Consider the following 21,360-nt stretch of genomic DNA (forward strand, 5'->3'; position numbering starts at 1 on the left):
TATATATATATATATATATATATATATATATAATGTGTATGTGTGTGTGTATGTGTATACTGGTGCATTATTAAGATATTATTAAGGTAACGAGAAGTTTTTATACATATGTTATCTCAGACATATGTACATATATACACACGTATGTACCGACATGTACGTATGCACGCGTTCACTCAATGGAACATCCATACGTCGACGTGTTGCGACGCGTGACCTTACCGTAATTTGTTACTTAAAAACTACGCTTTGGAAGAATGAAGCTTAAACTGCGCTACTTTCATCGCACATCGTTCGTAGATTAATTTAGTACATCGTAATACCCGTCATCCTCCTGTCAAATCTCGAGTGAGTATTTCTCTACAAACAAATGTCGTGCCACCTGACGACCCTTGTGTCTCGGAATACAGACGGACGGAGTGCGGAAACGTCACGTGTGCGGGAGCGACGGCGAACGACACCGGACGTGACGCAGGAGAAATCGATCTCTCTCTTTCCAAAATGGAACAGTTTGTAATCGGAAGCACAAATCTGTCGCGCCCATCACACCCGCGCGCTTCGCCTCATGCGCTGTTACAAAGTGTCCGACGCGCGGGATTAGAACTACGCACGAAGAAGAAGGAGCGGTCGTCGTGTCATTAAGACCACGCTTCCAAGGCGGCGATTGCGCTTTTTCTTCTCCTCCGTAGGATATGGGAGGACCTTTACCGTTCGTTCTGCCGAGAGAAGACTCGGGGAGAGAGGGGAGAAGGAATCGTAAAGGTCGCTCCAGGATCGAACGTCGCTCTCTCAGGGCTTTCTCTCGGAGCTGGAGATACGTCTGGTCAGCTGTTGGTGAATAGCCGCGTCGTTCTGATCCTTGGACGGCATGTTGCAGTCGTTCGCGGTCGTGGCCGCGCACGGCTGGCCGTGGGAAGTCGGCGAGATGCCTTTGATCACCCCACGGAGGAACATCGCGCAGCACATCCATGGGACCAACCTGCGGCCAACGATGCTCTCATTAGTGGATTCTCGCGCGAATTCGATCGAGCCGATCGCGCGGCAGACTTACCACTTGAAGATCAACAGGAGCTGCAGGTATCCCGGTATTATGAGGAACTTGTAGTTGCACCTCATCGCCGTTATGATCTGATCGGCCACGTCGTTTGAGCTCAGAATCGGGACATAACTATATGGCAATCATTCTCGATTTAATCGCGATTTCAGCGCGAACAAAGGATCGCGGGAATCAGTCAACACGTTCGGCCCGATTCGGATTACGTGAACACAGAGAAAAATATGCGTAGCGCATAAAGTTGAAAGTCGCATAAATAATTCGAGTTATATATGACAGAATTGTAATGGCTAATTATATATGACAGAATCGCAATGGGTAATTATAAGTTTCGACTTGATACGTGAAAAGCTACAAATGAAAAATAATAAGTTTCGATCTAGGGAGTGGTATAGCGTACATGATGCAATCGCACAGTGAATTTTCCGAGTTGAATTACTCACACATATAAGCAAAAATGTATAATATTATATATTATATTTTATCCCATACAGCACATTTTATCCGAAAGATGTCTTCTGGACGTCTTTAGGACGTTCCATAGATGTCTGTGCTATATGAGATCAATGTCTGAACATGTACTCAACTCTGAATATTCTTGTTGTTTTGACCTCTGAATATTCAAATTTTCAAGATAGAATATATTTACACACACATGTTGAATACATACAAATAGTTTATGTATAAAGATTAAACACGTTCGTATTTGAAGGCCAAAACACAAGAGTGTCCATAGTTAGGTACGTGTCCGGGCAGTAGTGCTTTTACCCGCGCACCAAGTGTCTCGTACCTGGATTGGACGTCGTCGAACAGGCCGGTGCTGCGAATGAAGTAAGGGCACACAACCGTGGTGTTGATGTCGTAGCCCTCGTCCTGCAGCAGAAGCAAGATTCGATCAATCGGTAATCGGTAGGCCGATAAAATCAACCCAGGAGAAACGAGTTCTCCCGTACACCTGGTTCGTAATCATTGAGCAACGCGACGATTACCTCAAGTTCTATGCGAAGAGCCTCGTCGAAGCCGACCGCCGCGAACTTAGACGCGCAATAGTCCACTAATTTCGGGACGCCGCAGTGACCGGCCAAGCTCGCTATGCTCACGATATGTCCTTTGTTGCTCTCCATCATCGTCGGGAGGAACGCCTTCGCGGTCTATAAAGAGAACGTGGGTCATCGTGCCGATCGATCTTCCGGTTACCGATTCGCGTGACGGCGGACGTGGAAAAGCTCAAAATTGCAGGCGAGTTTCGGAATGAAAGCTCCGAGCGAACGTTTGTTCAACTGGAACGGGAATGGCGAGAAAGAGAGAAAGAGAGAGAGAGAGAGGTGGCCGAGAAGACTCTGCTGGAAGTATCCGCACGGCGATATTTATGTCAAATAGTGGATCGGGAAGAGGGAAGTGGGAGAAAAGGAGTGTTGGAAAGTGGACGGTAAGATTCTATCGAAATGACCGTGACATCGAGATGTCCGAGAGAGGTCCTCCGGTTCACCATCGGCTCGCGGGTTTCCTCGCCTCGAAGTCGTTAACCCACTTTGGACGCATGAATCTCGGACGCTTTGAAGCCGGTCTCGCACTCCAATTCCTGCTTATTAATTTTTCGGGATTTTTGTCCTCGTTCCTTGCTCTCGCGCTTCGATCGCAAGTCGGTTTAGAAATCATCACGAAAGGCGGATTACAGGTCAGTCCGAGCGATCCGCGACTGTCGCCGCTCACATTCTTATCGAGACGGCGTGAAATGTGTCGCGGCAACACGAACCGAAGAGAGAGAGAAAGATTCATTGCAATCCGCAGTGACGTGGACGCCTCAACGAATTATTGTCGGATTATTGCTTATTTCTCGGTGAGCGTCGGAATAATTTTATGAGAACTTGTTACTCGTAGAAGGCAACAACGTCGACCTTGGCCGAATAAGCGAGTTATGATTGCACCGTCAAGGATGTACAGGAATATCTCGAGTGTATGACACAGTTTATTCGGGAAAATTATTCAGGCAAAATCGAGGTACCAAGAGAGAGAGAGAGAGAGAGAGAGAGAGAGAGAGAGACGGTTCCATCAAGCTTCTCGTCGAAGCATAAAATATTGAAAGTCACAGTACGCTCTGGATCCATTTTTTTTTTATCGCCTCTGCTCGTGCCGATAAAGCGACGTGTGTTTTGCCTTCGCAGTTGCATAACATTGAATATGCTACAAACTCGAGTATTTTTTTCTTCTCTCCCGCGTTATTGCGTTTATACGTGACGCTTAAACTTCAGCAAAAACAGCACATTAATACACCGACAACGACAGTTTGCCTCGCCTTATTTTGGCTCCTGCGTGTGAGTTATTGCGCGTTTATTAGGATTCCTCCTCCTGTAAAGTCTTTATGTGTGCGTGTAATCTCCATAAAAAAAATATATATACCATTAGACGGTTGCAGGTGATTTATTAAGAGCAACGCATAACGTTGTTGCGACACAGAGTCACACGGCCGAACACCAAGAATGGCTTCGATTTTGCGGGAACAGGCTCGACGAACATCCGTCAGAACGAATGAGAGTTTACGGATCGCTAATTGAGTAGGAATTCAAATTAAGAGATTGTTTGCATTTGGTCGGCCGGTGAAGTGGTGTCGCAATGGCACGGACATGTGAACACTGCAACGCCGCGAATAGCCGACGCTCGCACACTTATTCGAACGGTTCTTGTGTGTACCTGACCAACAGCAACAAACGATAATAGGAACGAACGCGGAATGCCTCTCACCGCGACTTCTCTCCTCCTCCTCCTCCTCCATCGTATCCACCTTCTCCTCGCGAACGGCCGATCAGCGACCTTTGATTCTAGACCCAAATTCGCGGCCCCGAGCCGCGGTAATTCAAAATATCGCCGTTGGCGGCATTATCGCGAGTCGAGACGTTTCGAAATCAACGGTATCTCGTTGCAAAACTCTAAGCGAGAGGCGCGGAGAGACCTCTTTTCACGACGTTCCTCGGTGAACGGTGCGTCGACTTTAGCATCGCCGATCTTGGTGTTCGTGGCGGCGCTTTGGCAGGAGAGAAAGAGATTTTTCAAAAATGTCACAGGGACACCGTGTTCTTTCTTTCCTTTTCTCGCGACGGAAAAAAGACAGAAACGGAGAGCGTGAGAAAGCGAAGGTATCGCTCAAGGATCTTCGCCCGTTTTAAAGGTATCGCTCCTCTTATCATTGCAGTCAACATGCATTATAGTTCAATTATCGTCATATATGAACAGCGTGTTTTTACGTTACACTAAAAACCGGATGCTATCTACGAAAAACGTCACTCACCCAGAAATGGCTCATGATATTGACATCCATCGTCCTTATGATGAGCTTGTCCGGGGTGTCCAAGAACTTCGTTATGGAAGCGATGCCCGCGTTGTTGATGAGAATCGTCACCTGTAGGCGCATAAGGCACACCGTAATGATCTCTTGCGCGGAGAGGGGGGAATTTCCTTGATGCGAAGGGCGACCAAGTACGATCCGCGAAGGAAGGACATCGTCAACGACCGGAGTGTCGCGTGGAAATAACGCGCGGCATTGTGATCGAACGGCCCGGTGAGAGAGAACGCGTGAAGAAAAATTTTTTCTTTTTTTCTCTCTCTCTCTCGAGACCACCCGACGACGACGGTCTCCTCCGCGTATCGGAGACGTATACTGCAACTGTTGTGGCGTAACGTAGACTTTCATAACGTCGACCGCGACGAGACCGGTGGCTAGACGAGTTGCGGACGAGTATTCGTCTTCCAAAGAGACGCCCGTTTCTTTCGCGCGCTCCTGACCGATCGCCGGGGTCGTCGAGTACACGAAGGAAAAAGTCAGGTAGAATCAACAAAATGTTGCCTGAGGATGCTCGCTCGTTAAGTATCGTATATCGCCAGTGGCTTATCGAGGTGGTCTCTCGTAAATTTCGAACTTATCCGTCGAGCAAAAATTACGTTTCTTTATGGTTTATTTCGCCACCGGATAACACGAGTATTACTATTTATAAATTTTCCACTCGTATCTTTAAAACGAAACGGTCGATAATTCGGAAATTTGTTCATTACACTTGTGTATTAATCTTTAACATTACGCGACTGTTTTCTAAATTCCTCTATTTTATACACGAATATGTCGAATCAGAAGAAATTTATTGTGTTAGATTTTCTGCATGTTTTCACATGCAAGTTTGTAATCAAATATCTCGGAGACGACATAGTAAAGACTGAAACTCCGATGTTACGCATTGTAGTTTGATTGGCTTTTGTATCATGTATATATCACAGATTTATTTTATATTCGATCAAACGCTCGAACCTCCTTAAACGAATAATTTTTTTTAACACAACGTTTAGTCCATTGAACAAATTGTACGGTTGCTGTGGTAAACTACCGATTTAACGATTGCGACTTGGTCACCAGCTGTATCAATGCAACGTACTGTTGCGCCAACGCCATAATTTGTTCAGTAGACAAAATATTTTATGTTCTTTCAATGACGATGCCGATTTTATCGATTCAAGTGCTTTTTTTCTCAGTCACGACAATTTTTTCCCCTCAAACGACAAGGATAGATGATAGACGGCAAGTTTTTCTCGACACGAATCCAAACTCTCGTCCCGAAAGTCGCGTCGTCACATTTTCGACAAAAACATCATAAAGTCGTATTTGACCGGCGGATTGCGAATTTCGTATTCGGCATAATTCAATCGCAGTGTCGTTTAATGAGGCGGCCAGCCGAATAACAATGACTTCGGACGGAGTTATTATTACCTTGCCGATCTCTTCCTTGATGATGTTGGCTTTTTTATATATGTCCTCCCGATCGCACAAGTCGCAAACGTAACCATAACATGTGCCGCCGGCTGCCCGTACCAACTTAATGGTCTCCTGAATGCCTGCAACGAAAAAAAACAGAAGTTCGGTCAAGGTGGCGTTTCGTGCTATATGAGTTACGGCGCATCTTCACAGTTCACGCGCCCGTGGAAGATCAGCGAGTCAGCGCGCACGATTACGGGAATATACGGGTAAAACTAACGCCATAACAAGGCTGCGCGACATTAATGGAGAAGAAAGTCCCGAGAGAAAGAGAAAGGCAATTTTGACACCGCTCGGGATCGTTCTTGCTTTCTCGCTAGTTTTGATCCACTCCGTTGCATTGTAGATCCACAAACGACGTTCCACTTCTCAAGCGAGGAAGACGAAAAGGAGGAGCCGGACGAATCGGGCGACGAAATTGTTAATCCCGGTTGAAAAAGCTTTTCCCACCGCGCACATTGTGTCCCGTGATCGCAATAATTAATGCGCACGATGCGGGAGAAAGATAACAAATAGCGCACGGAAGGTAAGAGTCTCAGTTCCTGCAGCTAAATAGGGACCAAAGACGAAAAGTCGGCGACAAGAAACGATATGTCTCTGTTACCGCGACCGTGAACACTCGTGTGAACATTCACCTGCGTTAAAAGCAGCAGTCGGGACAACTGAGAGAGCAATTGGAAGTTTCGCCCTCGGGAGTTTTCGTCTGGTCTAAACAGAAAATTCAGTTACACCGACGGAATTTCTTCCGTGCGATACTCCTCGACGAGAGAGGCCACGGGTGAAGTCCGACGATGACGTTGAAATCGTCGTGAATTTCGCAAATTTCGCTGCTAAGATTTCGTCCACGCGGCTAATGACGTCGCGCTTGCGCAAATCACACGCGGGGCTCTCGTCGTATATCCTACGTGTATATAAATTCCCGGATAGAAAGTTCTATCCTTCGCAGGACACCTTCTCGCCGGCTCCTCGCAGGCAGGAGCAATTGCCGCGGGTGGTGGTGCGTATATTCGTGAGGCGGCTAAATATCCATCCTACTTTCACCGATCCCTCCGAACGAGACTATTTCTTCCTCAATGGTGGTTTCGATCGAGCGATCGCTACCGTTCCGAAAATTTCACGCGGAACGGGAAAACTCGAGGAGCGCGTCTCTCTCCCGTGAATTCACGCGGAGGTCAGAAGTACGCGACTGCGTTCCCTCCGAGGAAACTCGAGGTGCACGCGCACATATCCATCCGGATGATCTTCGCGAATGCATCTTCGTAACGGCCGTAACATCTGGTATTTGATTTTTACCGCGGGCAACCTGTTCCGCGCGCGACTCGCTCCGTTCCGCCGGATCACGCACGCGGAACCTTGAACGTTGCGGCGTGCCCGTTGGGACGAAATTCGCACGATGCTCGGTTTCGCTTTCGCAATGTCATATCTGATATCGTAAGTGAACGCATTTGGGGACGCCCGCAAAGCGAGCTGAGTAGTTTCGCGAATCGGTCGAAATAAAATCATAATTCTGATATCTGTGTATAATGTCTGCGTATTAGTCCTCGTTACCGTAGTGATTTCTCATTAAAATCTTATTTCCAGTATGGAATGTTTTAAACAAAAAAATTAAAAATAGCTGATCTCGAGAAATACATGTTAAAAGGGTTAACTTCAGTTCCACAAGTATCTTATCTCTCGAATGGTCAGTGTGTTTTTAGTTATATAAATAATGGACCAGTCTTACCAATTGCGGTTAATTAAAATCGATCGAATAAATTTAAAAGTCGCGACTGTAAAACTTTAAACTGATCATTACAACGATTTTTGGGTGCTTGAGATCCTGTTATTGGCAATTTTTGGATTTAATCTATCGCTTGTATAACCGCTTAAATTAAATTAAATTTAAATAAAAATAAAAAATTAAATCTTAAACCATGATTATGTATTCTTATATATAAGCAAAAATATTATATTATTCTTAGGAGATTTTTGGTCTTGAATCGAGTAACTTCAAGTAACACTTTCATCAATACAAATTCAATTAAATCAAGATTAGAAATCTCCTAAAAAGATTATAATATTCTTGCTTATGTATGAAAACATTTTTATTTTTATTTAAGACTAATTTTCTTCCGTCTAGTATTTCCATCAATATTCGACTGAAATTTAAAAGGATTCTTAAGATAATTGATTCGACGGGCCAACTATCTTAACGCGATCTTAACGCGCGGATTTTAGCCGACGGTATAACTGCTCGATTTCAGTTTCACCGTTACAGCGAGGTATCGCGCGCGTATTATATATTTGCAACGGAGAAATGGAATTATCGAAGCGTCCTTCAGCCATTCGCAATTAGCCGTGAATTAAAATTTTGCTCTTAGCTGGGTTTTATCGGCAAGCCCGCGAATAAATAGTTGATTCCTGCTTAACCACTTTCAATTGATATTGATCATAAGATCGTAAGATAAGGAATAAGAGGAATCAATCATATAAGATCAATAAGAGAAGGAATAAATCAGTCCGCACTTGCATACCGTCATTCTGGAGTTGCGATATCAATATTAAATTTTGTCCGTTTAACATAACGTCTTGCTGGGAAAGAATCGCGCCGATTGAATCGTGATGTAATCACGTTCCAACGAGTTTAACGCCGCGTCGGGAATCGTCGACATCGACGCGCTTGAAAGTCCGTCGAATATCTCGACGGTTAATTTTAAGACGATGTGGTCGAACAATGACGGCTACGCCCGTATAGAATAACAATGCGACGATCGTTCACGGGACGTGATTCATTAGACAAATGGAGATCGAAGTAAAAGGGAAAGTGAAGCTCTCCGGGAGGACGCCGATCGTGTCACAGATCGTCGAGGTGAGGGAAGAGAAGAGAAGCCTCTTAATAGCTGATAAATTGTCTGACTTCAGACTTGATAAACGACTTGATACGAGTGAATTATTTCGCTAATTGCGAAAATAGATACGAAGTAAAGAACATCGAAAAGAAATACACAATTTAACATCGACGCGATCACGTGTAATGAGCATGCGCGCGATAAAGTGAGGCAATTGAGCAATAATGATTAAAGGGATGATTAAAGGCATTCCTAAACGCCTCCCGCATATAATTCATAATTAATTAGATGATTAATTAGTTTATAAATTTGGACATATGCTCCCGCTGAACACGTGTGTAAACGTTACCGCGACCGCGAGAGAGCTTTTTAAACGACATCGGTAGGCTGCGCACGTGCACAGAGTGACCCTGAAATTCAACAGTTTAATTAACCTTACGTTTATGATTGGACTTTCAATTCTCAGTTTTTATTGACCGACGACCATCGGAGTTTCCTGAGAACTCCGATTCCGACGGATTCTGCTTATGCACTCGCAAGCCAGTAAACATTAATAACATTAACTAATTAACGTTACGACAATATAATAATTCTAATTTCTCACTCAACAATGTAACTGTTATACATACAACTCTTGTTATATTGTATTTATATTATTGAGTGAGAAATCATAACATTATTGACTGTTAGTGGGAGATTTGTGACGCGTGGAGCAAACTTTAGCCGATATTTATAGTCGAATCTTATATTTAAGATCGTCTTATCGTCAAATGCTGTACGGCTTATTTTATTTACAAAACTAGTTACGAAACTTCTGATAATAAACTTGAGACGGTATATTCAGTATAAGATCCGGTTATAGAAGCCGGTAATAAAAACTTTTGATCTAGAACAAGATAATTAGGTTATTACAGACGTATCAGAGCAAAACTGAGTAAACATTGCTCTTAAAGTCCTGTGTGGGCACTGTAGAGAGCAGAGTGTGAGTGTTGACGTTGCGTCACCATTAAATCTGCCATCAGACTACGGATTAGGATTGAAGTAGAATTAAAATTAGGCCGGTAAGAGCAAAATTCACTGATCTTAAGTTTAACTCTTATTGGCCAAAGTTTCAATTCAATCTCAATCCTAATACGTACTCTGATACGGGCTTGAGGGTGACGCAACATCAGCACTTACACTCTATGCGCCCACACAGCGCACTTTATACGTCCTTAGGACGTCCCTTCGAGATCTGTGCTGTATGGACGTCGATTTCAGACGAAATTTTTATTGCCTTTCACGCTTTCTTTGCGGGCCACTTTTCGACTCGTCGAAAGAGGATCCTGAGAATCGCGGAATCGCGGACAAACGGGAAATGTTATAACGTCGTGGACGTCAGACGAGTGCGCATTCTCTCCGCATAATTTCGATTTCACGCTGCGAATTCCGTGTGTATAACTCGATTCCTCCATCTTTTTACAGCGATTCATTCGGGTATTCAAAAGTATCTAATATCTTTATTTATATCTTATTTATATCTTTGATATAAAATAATCATACGTACTTACGTAAGATTTTTTGAAAATCTTTTGAAAATCTTTATTATTACTTATAATCACTTTTTCCGGTGGTATCGGTCAAAACGAATCAAAACCATAAGTAAAATAATATGTTGAGACGACGCACAAATAAAATTCTTTGTAGAAAGTTTCAACATTTGAAAAATACTTGTGGCTTTGAAAGAAAGACAAATGGAATATCATTTATATGAAAAATTCGTACAAATAAATTCTGTTTAAAATAATGGTAAATCCAGATATGCATAGTCGTGTAATAAAATCTTTAGTGAGGAAGAACAGAACTTATATGCTATTTCGTGATTTTCCTCCTGGCTCACTGCAACAACCTAGTATACTGATTCGACAACTTTCAAGTAGTTCTCATTTAAAGAAAATTTACCATTTGAACAAAATTTTGGTACGCGAGAAGCGGATTTGTTTGGTACCAAGCATTTGTTTGCGTATTCGTCGGCGCACTTCGTGTGCGCGGATTATTTTGAGACACCTGTGTATTTATCAATTACAAACTTCACGAGTGGCTTTCGCGCAAAATATTCGATTCGGAGAACTCACTTCCTGCGACCGTCGTAAGTTTGAAATATTTGTAAAAGTAGATTGAGCGCGAGCGTGGTATGGTAGATAGCGCACTAGTCTACCATGGTAGAAGTCCCGGGTTCGCTCCCCCCGGCGCCACAATAATAAACCAGAAAATTTTCACACGCTCGTGTAGCTCCTCCTTCGGTGGCCCGGCAAACCATCAAAGAGTAATCTCTTGCCAAGAAAAAAAAAACTTTTCTTAAACTTAGCCGTTCGGAACCGGCGTTAAACTGTAGGTCCCATATATATGCATGCATGTATACGATCTGTGTGCGCACCATATGCTTAGCTTCCTTTTAAGGGCTTTTTAGTAACCCACGTAGAGCGAAAAGCACTATTCAGAGATAAATGGGGGACGTTTTTCAAAAGCGCAAATCTCGACCGAGAACTTTTCACGCGGGGATCGTTCGAGGCGAATTTTCACTCACCGCTCTCGTTAATGTCCCAGACGACGACGATGGCGCCCAGGTTAGCCAGTCTGAGGGACAGCAGTCTGCCTAACCCGCCACCACCCCCTGTCACGAGGGCAATCTCACCGTTAATGGTCTTCATCTTGTATTTTTTCGGTATGAGAAACTTGATAATGCCCTTTAATATCGCGATGAGTGACAGCGCCAGGAAGACGATCACTTCCCCGATGGAGTACAAATACTTCATGTTGGCTGGTGATGAGGCTGGTATGTACGAACAGAGCTCTAGCCGACAAACCGGTGATCCGATTGCACTCTACGCGTTCGCCTGAAATGTACAAAAAGAAATCAAAGTAAACGACGCCTCGAGAACGATGGGTGTGTCGGCTATTGTTGTTTCTGCGATTGAATTTATTTCTATTAACCCTTTGAGTACTGAATTATTGTAAGATTTTTATGCACACGGGACGGATTTAATTTGTCGCTATATGGATTAATATGTAAAAGTAATACATTTTATGCCCAAGTAAGCAGATGACGAGTCTCACTCGTCAAAAATGTACTGAAAGGGTTCATTAAATATGTCAATATGCAAATATGTCAATGTGACAATATGTAAATATATCAATGATAATGTTCACGCCTGGTGAACATGTCGAAGAGCGCTAAATATAACGTTAAACGTTATTTAACGTAAAAACATTTTTAACTTTGAATTCAAATTTACAATTGTCCATTATCTTTTATCTGATATGATATATCATTGAGTATTGATTAAAAGCCGCGGTTGTTTGTACACATTAATGAAGTTGTAAATTTCCTCCCGATTATAATGAATTTCGACAATTTAATATACTGACTCGCCTGACGTAAATATGATTCGATCGTTATCAATCTCGCGATTGTTCGCGTGTGGGATTTAACAAGAGAGAAACTTTCGATATATATATTGGCTACGAGAGATCTATGCACCAGCTTGTACTCGAATTTAACTTAATATGGACGTTTAGCACGAGTTCGAAAGATTAGAGCAGCTTATGTAACTTCCTCGACATTGATCAACCCGGTAGTAACGTACACTTCTACTTTCATCCATTCTGTGTGTATGTGAGAGAAGAGTATGATTCAATCAATGAAAGTGGACTACCGACTTCGACGAGCGTCTCGCTAAGTCAAAGGGACCGTGAAAAGCATCGTATTATATACGTCGATCATGAGAATGATCGGGAGAATGTTATATGTTATAATTTTATATATTCGCACTTTATTATTTCCAAATTATTTATTATTTTCAATTTTTTTTAAATTTAAAAACACGCGTCTACTTTCCACTAATAAAACAAGTGGTATTTTTCGATGAATATGTGACAAACATGTCGATCTGTGACGCACGTCATTTTTTATTAATTTCATTTTATTAATTTCAGTTAATTAAAATGATGTCATTAGCATTCTAAGAATCATGGTATCTAGTATAGTAAGAAATAATAAATGCACGTCAAAGCGTCGCCAATCGGAAGATAAATTATTGAAATCACAGAAGAATGAGAATAGAATTCAACTGCAAAAACAAGTTCCAGTTTCTCACGACGAATTATACGCAATATCGAATTGTAGTAAATAAGCGATTAATATGTTAACGAAAGTAACAATGAGAACGCTGAGAAAAAATTGCGACAGTCAAGGAGATATTCAAAGTATAGAACGTGAAATAACGATACACAGTAAGAGATTTTGTATCACAAAAGGTCTACCCAATTCAATTCGAATTCGTTTTCGAGGGTGGGAGATTTTTTCAAAACTATGCAATACTTAATATTTTCGTCCATTTTTAATATCATTGAAGATAATTTATCAATTAGCATGTGTGTAATGAAAATCCGAAAAATCTAATTCGAATCCGATTCGCATTTGAATTAAAGAGATTTGATTTCGATTTGACTTTGAACATATATTATCGAATATTCGACTCGACCACGCAGATACTTCATTCGCACACTTCTAGTGAATATAAATATTAGGAAGTATTGTGTCAACAAGGCAAATATACGTTAATTTAACAGATTTGTGAACTTCTTAGTAACATGATCTAATCTAACAGAAAAATAGACCGTTCGTGACAAAAAATTATTTACGCAGTAGTCGCGATTATCGCCGGTGGTTTCTCATAGCTTAAACATAGGAGATCATGACTTTTTTTCTCCTTATCGCCGTTTCTCCTTATCGCCGTCTTTAGAGCACAACACGTTCCTAGCAACGGAGATCCTCATGTGCGAGGTGCGCAAGATACGTCCGTAACCTACGTCGTTCTGTCGTGTTAACGCAAATTCGTGAACGAATTTAACGGCAATTCGCGGACGTCATATCGCGAACGTGCCGCTTTCTAGCAACCGACAGGACTCACTTTCAATTTTCAACTGCGATTTCCCGCCGCACGATGCGATGACTGCGTAATCCGCGTCAGAGATTCAGTTACCTACTCGCGAAGCGGCGGTAGGTGGTCGGAGAATGTCGGCGCGGGATGCTAACTGACTCATTTTCTCTAATCTCATATATTGTTCATGAACGTTAGTAGTACGTACGTAGAACGTTGTAAGTACGTACAATGCTTTTCTTCTTTTTACACGATAACTTATATATTGCATTAAACTGTGCCATTCTTTTTAACACTCAACATATTCGCTTGCTTTTTAAGGTCTGAATTCAACATTAGACGCTTCTTTCGCTGCATTTCTTTTGTCGATCGATGTTTCGAAGAAAAAAATTCCGACTCACCCGGATACAAAATTTAAATAATTCATGTGATAATTTATACACGTGTGTATGTGTGTGTGTGACTATGATATAGAATTGTTGAAAGTTCCCACTTGGAGGAAGCAACTCAACTCGATTGTTAGTATGGAGATTGGACGATTAAATACGAAGTTCATAAAAAACATCTTTCCACAGCAATATTCGCACATTCATTTACTTCAGTTTAATTCATGCGTGACGCATTAGTGAACGTTTTGCAATCGCTGATAAGCAGACGAGCGAGACTAACTCGCGAGAGGAAAATATAATTGCGGAGAGAAAGATATATCGGCTGAAAACCTTAGCAATAAGATTTGATAAATAAAGTGTTATAGACAAATTTTATATGTACTGTTATTCTTTTTAATAACCACAAAAAGATAATTATAAAACCGCGGATAACTTCATTTCACGCGACCGTTTTTATTTAAAGGTAACTTTTTTTCTCTTCTTAGCGACTGAGAAACCACGATCGCGGATGACATCCGTCGTTCTCACGGGAAGAGCGAGATCGATAGAAATCGCAGGCGGCTCGTCGTTTGCGAATCGCGTAGAGAGTGTAAAAAGACACCAATGACGATTTCCTCCGGAAAATCGGCTACTCGTCGTATTCGTGGTGCTAATTACCGTGTATGCGACTTCGCGTTGCAGTCACGGACGGAGTAGAAAACCGCACATTTTTTTCTTCCTTCTACACTCCGCCGCGCGCGCCGCAGCGGTAAAACGGTTTTCGCCGAGGAATTGATTGACTTTCACTGCCGTGAACCCTCTTACCTTCGATACGTTATTGCATTTTCCGTTGCGTTTCTTTTCTTTTTCTTTTTTCCGGAGTCTCGCAAACACACTTTCAGTCGGTCCCGAATTTTCTGTCGGATCGGCGTCTTAACGCGCGTCTCGTAATTACGTTCCGTTACAAATCGAGAGATAACGCGCCGATATCACAGATGCGACTCGACATAACGCACGGCATTCGATGTTGCACGTTGTACAACGAGTCTCATTACACGGGCATACACTCATTACCGCGACGGCAGTTTTCGAGCGGCCGAGACTCGTCAACGCGTTTTCCCGATGAGCGCGAGTCTCGTTCGAATGTTTCAGCCGTGAATGTAAGAATGTGAGACCGACAGATAGGATCGTCGCATGAATTGGCGATTCGCGAATTGACAACGCCACGTTATTCTCTTACCTGTTGATCCACCCGTCCGAACGAACGTTCGCTGTCGCATCAAACGCTAACACGCGATGTCGAGGAGAAATGGGGAAATTCTGATCGCCGCGGCGGTTGAAATACGCGCGAGTGTTTCACGTGTGATGGGAGAGAGAGAATGATAGAGAGAGAGAGAGAGGGAGAAAGACGCACTTGAGGAGCGATGCCTTCCTGCCAGCACTACGGTCGACGGTATACTGAATGGATCGCGTTGCTTCGGTTGCGCCTTCACCTCGCAATGATCGCCGAATCGGCGAACGTCTCGTTGCACACTATGCACTCACGCTGTGTGTGTATGTGTGTACTCTGCGTCTCGTTATTGTACAATCGCAAAATTTACGTACTACGATGACCCGCGAGCGAACCACCCATTTTTATCCCAATCTTGTCGAAAATATCGTCCACACGCGGGAGAAAAATTAATCTTGAATTAAGGATAGATATTCTCACATATAAGCAAGAATATCACTTTCTTAGAAGATTTTTAATCTCGATCTGATTGAATGTATTGACACAAATTATTAGTATTCAAATTCAACTCAAAACTGAACGAGGAAATTATAAGAAAATTACGTTTTGCTGTTGCATTTAATTATGACCGTCAAAAGTGATATGATATAATTATGTAAAATTGATATGATATAATTATGTATTCAGAGCTTGAATCGAATTACTCAAAGAAGGTTGCATGATAAAATCATTCGAACGGAATTTTGGCAAACGAGAGGTTACTTCGTCCGATACCAAGAATCTCCCGGTGTTATTTCGCGTGCGGTTATTTTGGGACACCCTGTATAAAATTCATGATTTGTATTCGTCGGCAAGGAGAAGAGGGAAGAGTACAAGCTTACTTTCTGTCATATTTTGGACAGTTCTATTATCTTTATTGACTTAACGCTCGCCACTATTAACTTAAAGCCGCTATTAACGTTAACGCTCCGAGCGGATCGCCGTTTTCGTCTGTTCTTTTTCTTCAGACGACGGTACAATCGATTAAATGGTAATTGCGCCGAGATTACTGCGTTGCAAGAATTCCTCCAATGATAAGTAGAGAATGTTTATTTTCTGATTAGATAAATGATGATAAATGTTATTTCTGAAGAAGAAACGTTACGCGCGTGAAGAATATTAATAATAATGAACAATGTATCTCGTGCGTCAAAACACTCGATTCCAAGTGCATAGTTCACAAGTCGGGGGAATGGTCTCCGGCTATTCGAGATGACTTTGTAAGATGTGGAGTAATGTGCCAAACAGAGAGCAGTGATCGCTATTTTTACGGCGTGCGTCGATCACGTTTCGCACCGAAAACGCGAAAATCAGCCTCACTCGATCGTCGATTCTTAAAGTATAGTTTGTGACAATATTGTTAGAAAGGTTAGCACGATACGAAAAGAAGCTCGATAATTCTCTGCTAAGTGTTTGTAAGCATGATTTATATTATACGTACATTGATTCGACAGCAAGAGAATATCAACCAAATTTACATAATACTTATTTATATAATACTTACAAAAAATGCACAAAGAAATAATCAGTTTCTGCGTTTTGGCGTTTGATACTTTTAACCGGGACTGCCCCCGTGTTAAGCACATGTTTATGAATGTATCATGCGTGCAGCAGGCTCTATTAATGCTGACCCATTTTCAACGCATAGGCCAGTATTCATAGTGAATCTTATATCTGAGACTGTCTTAAGTTTATTTTTAGATGCATCGTAAGGGAATGAAATAAGGTGTAGGACATCTGAAGATAAACTTGAGACAGTCGATCTTAAATGTTAAATCGATCGTGAAGACCGACCATACACGGAGGAAAAGTTAGTCTTGATTCGAAAATAGATATTTTCATATATAAACAAGAATATCATAATCTTCTTAGGAGATTTGTTTATTTACGTCAGACAGAGGAGCAAGATGTACACGCTTGAATAAATAATAAAACGCAGGATTTGCGTGATAATCTAAAGAACGAGCGACTAGCGAGACGAGATCTGCTAAAATTCACGCGTCGCTGTGTAACATAGGAGTCTTGACGCGCCATTCAATCTATATAGTTAGAATTATTGACCTAGTTCAAAACAAATATAATAATATACGACGAATCTGTGTGGAGAACGGCATTCCTGTACGATATCCTTACTTCGAACTTTCTGCCTAAACATTCCTATACATGCGAGAAGCGTGTATATAGATTACACCGCTATAAACGAATGTTTATCAACAAATCGACAAACGAAGACTCACCAACGAGAAACCGTGTCACGCAGATCGTGCGAAGGAAGGATATTAAAAGCGGCTTAACACGTTGAATGCCACGCGCACTTCGGAGGAAATCTCGTTCAGGCCAAAAAATTAAAATTTTTTTATAAGAAATATTTAAATATATTAATTATACGATCCTGAAATTACTTATTAAACTATGTAATTTTTTTAGTTTTATATCGTACTTTATACTGTCAGTCACCGGTGATTGACGTGGCACTTAACGTGTTAAAGAGATATTCTCATTGAAAAGATCGAAAAAATCGATTCTTTTATTCTTATTATTCATTTAGAGTAATAGTATTAGCCTTGAAGATATCTTCCCGTGTTTTCTATATTTCAAGAGTTCACGAAGTTATATTTGATGATTTCACAAGTTATTTGTCTACTTTCGAGTGATAAAGGGGAATCTCTCAGGCACCACTCGGATCAAAGCGGCAAATCGAGCGATAACGGTGTTTATTTAAATTTGGTCTAATAAATATCGCTTCACGAGTCTATTCCTAGTTCTTTGTGTGTAATCTTATGAAGTAATGGCTACAGAGATGTCTTATCTCAAAAACGCTCGTGACCGCGGGTCAGACTCTGTCTTTGACGTTAATCCGAATTCATTGGCAATCACAATATTTCTCTCAAAGTTACTGAACCCAATAAATATGGAATACGAGGAAGAAATTAGTTCAAGTGAAAACAAGTTTAATTTTTCGTCGGTAATGAACGAAATTACATCTATACATAGACTGCTTGTCCATGGAGAGGAAGAGGGAAGTGATGAAGAGCGATGAGGTCAAAGAAGGCAAAAAATCCGAATAATAGATAGTGAATCTGAAAGCGACAATGTTTAACAAATGTCTTTCTTTGAACTATGAAGATATGTAAAATGTTAAAATATACAAGTTTAAAGTGTTATATTGTGTTAGAAATCATTTTAAGTTAACTGTAAAAAACTCATGAAATAAGCGGGAGCAGCTAACTCCTCTCGAGTTGCTGGTTCGCTCGAGCGAAAAAGGTCTCGAGCGCAAAGAGTTAATTTTTTCTTCCCGATATTAACCCTTTTAGTGCCGAGCAAAAGTATCGTACCTATGCGAAAAATACCGAGCCAATTTGACGAATTTGCTAAGGTTTGGGAAAAAGCTCATAAAAGCCAAACTAAAAATGATATTTACAAAATTCAAAAAGCAGCATATTACGAAATAAAGAAAGAATAAAGTGATGCCAATTGTATTTCAATATTTGTTGAAAATCATACGCATACATTCGCAATGCGAATAGTAAGACGCTCTCGGATACGCGACAATATATCGTCGTTGGCACATTTCGCAAGTGTTGCGAACGACGATATATCGTCATTCGGCACTAAAAGGGTTAAAGAAAGCCACAACTTATCCCACAGTCCCAAGATATCTTTTTTCTCTGAGTAACCAACGTATAACGGGAGAGAAAACGAATATTTCTTAATTTAGTAAACGTTAAAATGCTATTAAAATAATAATAAAAAAGTGTACAAAATTTGGTGTTAGCTGATCTTTATGTTTTTCTACAAAAAATTTCCCGAAAAATATCTTTTCTCTCGACATTTTGCACGAGAATATCGCCTTAAATTGCGTTCAACAAGAATAGATCACACGTACCGATTATGAGATACAAGACTGACTAGTCGTCAAGCAAAATTTGATTCGCAGAAGAGAAATACATATTAAATATCGCACCCATGCAAGTAAATGCACATTCTTGATCTTTACTTGAATGTTTTTTATCCCCACGAGAACCACATCATTTGATGATATCTTTTTAATGTATAATTACTCTTCTCGCGTTAATAAAGCGCTTTCACATGGCTGATTCTACATTCTAAGTGAAACGCACATGAAATAAGCATCAATAAACGTTTTTTCTTCGTGTGTTATCGAAAAATGACGGTATTTCGCGCACGATCATTTCGGAATCACTCCAAAAATACATTTAGTGCTCCACGACGTCGTCTTCATGATATGTATGTGTGATGTCAATAAAAGTGCGCGAAAAATACACTATCATAAATCGTAAAACGTCGTGAAATTATCGTAAAACGACAGTCATATTACATCAACCTTGAAAACCGTCGTAATTACGTTTACCAGCCAGTATTTTCGATTAAATGACGATGCTGAAACCGGTTCGTTCGTGTTTCCCGAAATATCGAGCGAACGAAACAACGACAATGGTTGAGCTGTGCAATTTTTTTTTCGTTCTTCCATTTTTGCGTTTATTTTCTTACTACTGTCTCATTGACCGTATGGCCAGTCGCAAAAAGATTGCAGCACTTTTCTTTCTGATAAGTTACGACACGCATTTCGTGTCGTTTGAAGAATATATTTCTTGTTATATATTATCGGATAAAAAACATTACGAGACTCATCGAGAAAAAAGTAATTATAACCTTTTTGTGACTGACTATACATCGAATGTCGTTATGACAAAACCGCTAGTTTTTGCGGCAAACATTTTCCTGTGTGATTCTGCACTTTGAATCCGCGCGATCTGCAATCCACGGCGAGTTTCTAACGGCGGGAAAACCTACGAAGAATTAGAATCGTCTACACTTGAGACATATTGTACACACACGCACGCATTTATCAATCTACGAGCGTTCCTCGCGTCATTACGTGGCATGAATTACGTAATCGCCGTCCTGAACGTTACGGATCAGAAGGTCGGTAGTTGCGGCCGCGCACATATTGGGATAAAAGATGCTTTTTTAGTCTCGGCTGAGTGAGAAAAAAGACGAAGGCGAAGTAAAACCAATTTGGTCCGTCGACGTACAACGAACCCTCGTTTACGGCCAATTTACACCGCGCCTCGCTGTGATTACATTATACCGCACGATAAATACACGCGGGTGCGAAAATACGCGCACATCGATATTAATAGTGACCTTTCGTTCCGCGAGAATAAAAAAAGGAAAGGAAACAATCGGGAACGAGTGCCGTGGTTTGCTTGCACAACAGAAGAGATGCATGATAGCTATGACATGTATATACGAGGTCTGTTCAAAAAGTATTGCGAATTTTGTGTTTTTTCAAAAATTATTTATTTATTCATGAATATCTATTTTGTCTCCTTCAAAGTAATCCCCATCAGATATTATACACTTGTGCCAACGTTTTTTCCAATCCTCGAAGCACTTCAAAAAATCATTTTTTGTGATCTTGTTCAGCTCCTCCTTCGATGCCGTCTTTATCTCCTCAATCGTAGCGTAGCGTCGTCCTTTCATGTGCCTCTTCAGTTTCGGGAACAAGAAAAAGTCACAGGGGGCCAGGTCTGGGGAATACGGTGGCTGCGGCATATTAGTGTGTTGTTTTTGGCCAAAAATTCGCGCACAAGCAACGATGTGTGAGCAGGGGCGTTGGTACGAATTTCGCGGCGACCCGTCTCATGCCCAAATCATTAGTAAAAATCGAATGGCACGAGCCAATCGATATGTTTAGGTCCTCAGCAACTTCTCTAACGGTGATTCGACGATTGGCCAATACTATTTTCTTCACTTCATCAATGTTTTCGTCTGTTGTTGACGTGCTCGGGCGTCCGGCACGCTCTTCGTCGTTCACATCTTCTCAGCCCTCTGAGAACATTTTGTACCACCGATAAATGTTGCTTCGGTCCAAGGTAGCTTCACCATATGCCACAGTCAACATTCGGAATGCGTCCGCGCACTTAATTTTGTTTTTCACACAAAATTTAATACAGATTTTTTGATCCATTTTTTGGAATAGGCAAAAATCGAAGACGAGCCAAAACACGTCAAAGCAAAACAGCTGTCAAAGATAAACTGAATATTCAAAAGGGCCGAACTTGTCGGCATAAGTGAGGGACATGAGTACCAACA

General features: G+C 41.4%; 1 protein-coding gene across 2 annotated transcripts; it reads right to left on the bottom strand.

Moving 5' to 3' along the window:
• Window positions 1-606: 606 nt before the first annotated feature.
• Window positions 607-15,441, bottom strand: LOC106747611 (short-chain dehydrogenase/reductase family 16C member 6-like). Of its 2 annotated transcripts, none has more exons than XM_014625292.1 (8): window positions 15,211-15,441; window positions 11,247-11,556; window positions 5,808-5,932; window positions 4,341-4,451; window positions 2,044-2,205; window positions 1,845-1,927; window positions 1,052-1,168; window positions 607-979 (listed from the first exon to the last, which is right to left on the bottom strand). In XM_014625292.1, the coding sequence occupies exons 2-8, from the start codon at window positions 11,473-11,475 to the stop codon at window positions 790-792; spliced, it is 1,017 nt and encodes a 338-aa protein (XP_014480778.1). In that variant the 5' UTR covers window positions 11,476-11,556; window positions 15,211-15,441; the 3' UTR covers window positions 607-789. The 2 variants fall into 2 exon arrangements, with proteins under 2 accessions (XP_014480778.1, XP_014480779.1); XM_014625293.1 differs by having other exon boundaries at window positions 15,385-15,427.
• Between the last annotated feature and the right edge of the window lie 5,919 nt (window positions 15,442-21,360).

The sequence above is a fragment of the Dinoponera quadriceps genome, unplaced genomic scaffold (assembly GCF_001313825.1).
Source record: "Dinoponera quadriceps isolate SergipeBrazil2010 unplaced genomic scaffold, ASM131382v1 scaffold1395, whole genome shotgun sequence".
NCBI lineage: Eukaryota > Metazoa > Arthropoda > Insecta > Hymenoptera > Formicidae > Dinoponera > Dinoponera quadriceps.